Genomic DNA, 1,453 nt, shown 5'->3' with positions numbered 1-1,453 from the left:
TTTGTGGATTAGATGGAATGAACCATTAGAGTAGGTTTAAAAAATGTGATAAAGGAGAAAATAAATACATTAAGGGGGTGAAATCCTAGACCTAGAGGAAGGAGCATAGATAGAGTTGAATGTAGATCTTTAAAGACCTTGAAAAACATAACTGCACTGAGTAGAAATGTTTTGATCCCTAACCTCTGATGCAGGACTTGCTTTTTGACTTAATCTGTCTTTTAGGCAGGCTCATCATCACTCACCATGAGCTGTGCTGCTAATGCTTCACACTCCCCAGTCTTCTTGCTCCTTGGTTTCTCCAGAGCTAGTGTCTCCCACACTCTTCTCTTCTTCCTATTCCTGGCTATTTATCTCACCACCATATTGGGGAACGTGACTCTGGTGCTGCTCATCTCCCGGGACTCCAGGCTCCACTCACCTATGTATTACCTGCTCCGTGGCCTCTCTGTGATAGACATGGGGTTATCCACAGTCACCCTGCCCCAGTTGCTGGCCCATCTAGTCTCCGATTACCCAGCCATTCCTGCTGCCCGTTGCTTGGCTCAGTTCTTTTTTTTCTATGCATTTGGGGTCACAGACACACTTGTCATTGCTGTCATGGCTCTGGATCGCTATGTGGCCATCTGTGACCCTCTCCACTATGCTTTGGTGATGAATCGCCAACTTTGTGCCTGCTTACTAGCCTTGAGCTGGGTGGTGTCCATAGTGCACACCATCCTGCACGTGGGACTACTCCTGCCGCTTTTATGGGCTGGGGATACTAGGGGCAACGTTGACCTGCCTCACTTCTTTTGTGACCATAGACCACTTCTGAGAGCCTCTTGTTCTGATACGCATTCTAATGAGCTGGCCATATTCTTAGAGGGTGGCTTCCTCATGCTGGGCCCCTGTATCCTCATTATACTTTCCTATGTCAGAATTGGGGCCACCATTCTACGTTTGCCTTCAGCTGCTGGTCGCCGCCGAGCAGTCTCCACCTGTGGATCCCACCTGACCATGGTTGGCTTTCTCTATGGCACCATCATTTGGGTCTACTTCCAGCCTCCCTCCCAGAACTCTCAGCATCAGGACATGGTGGCTTCAGTAATGTATACTGCTGTTACACCTTTGGCCAACCCTTTTGTGTACAGTCTCCGGAATAAGGATGTCAAGGGTGCACTTTGCAGGCTGCTTGGATGGGGGAGGGTGGACTCTTGATTACCCTACTGTGGGCCATATTGGGCAGGTGAAGAAGGGCATGGCCTGTGAGTATAGTTGGTTTGGGGGAAATCAGAGGGAGGGATGGCCTAGAAAATTTAAGGAACATTTGTCTCTTGTCAATGTTGTGTACTGATAGAACTGTGAACATTTCACATTCATACTTATACATGATTGGGATTCCCTTATCAGTGTGCCTCTGAGACCCCTTCATCAGGCCATTTATCTTAAGTTATCAAAGTGGATATAAATG

At 47.7% G+C, this 1,453-nt stretch overlaps 1 protein-coding gene across 1 annotated transcript; it reads left to right on the top strand.

Annotated features, from left to right (window-relative positions):
• The first annotated feature begins 211 nt into the window (after window positions 1-211).
• On the top strand, window positions 212-1,200 carry LOC100941842 (olfactory receptor 1B1). Its single transcript, XM_003785416.2, has one exon. The coding sequence runs from the start codon at window positions 247-249 to the stop codon at window positions 1,198-1,200; it is 954 nt and encodes a 317-aa protein (XP_003785464.1). The 5' UTR covers window positions 212-246.
• The last annotated feature ends 253 nt before the right edge of the window (window positions 1,201-1,453 follow it).

Source organism: Otolemur garnettii, unplaced genomic scaffold (assembly GCF_000181295.1).
Source record: "Otolemur garnettii isolate 467f Iridium unplaced genomic scaffold, OtoGar3 scaffold00014, whole genome shotgun sequence".
NCBI lineage: Eukaryota > Metazoa > Chordata > Mammalia > Primates > Galagidae > Otolemur > Otolemur garnettii.
The sequence above is the reverse complement of the archived record's forward strand: the minus strand, read 5'-3'. Positions and strand labels throughout refer to the sequence as shown.

What these genes read in the sequence shown, in the direction of transcription:
- LOC100941842 (XM_003785416.2), top strand. Translation starts at nt 247, where the DNA reads ATGAGCTGTGCTGCTAATGCTTCACACTCCCCAGTCTTCTTGCTCCTT.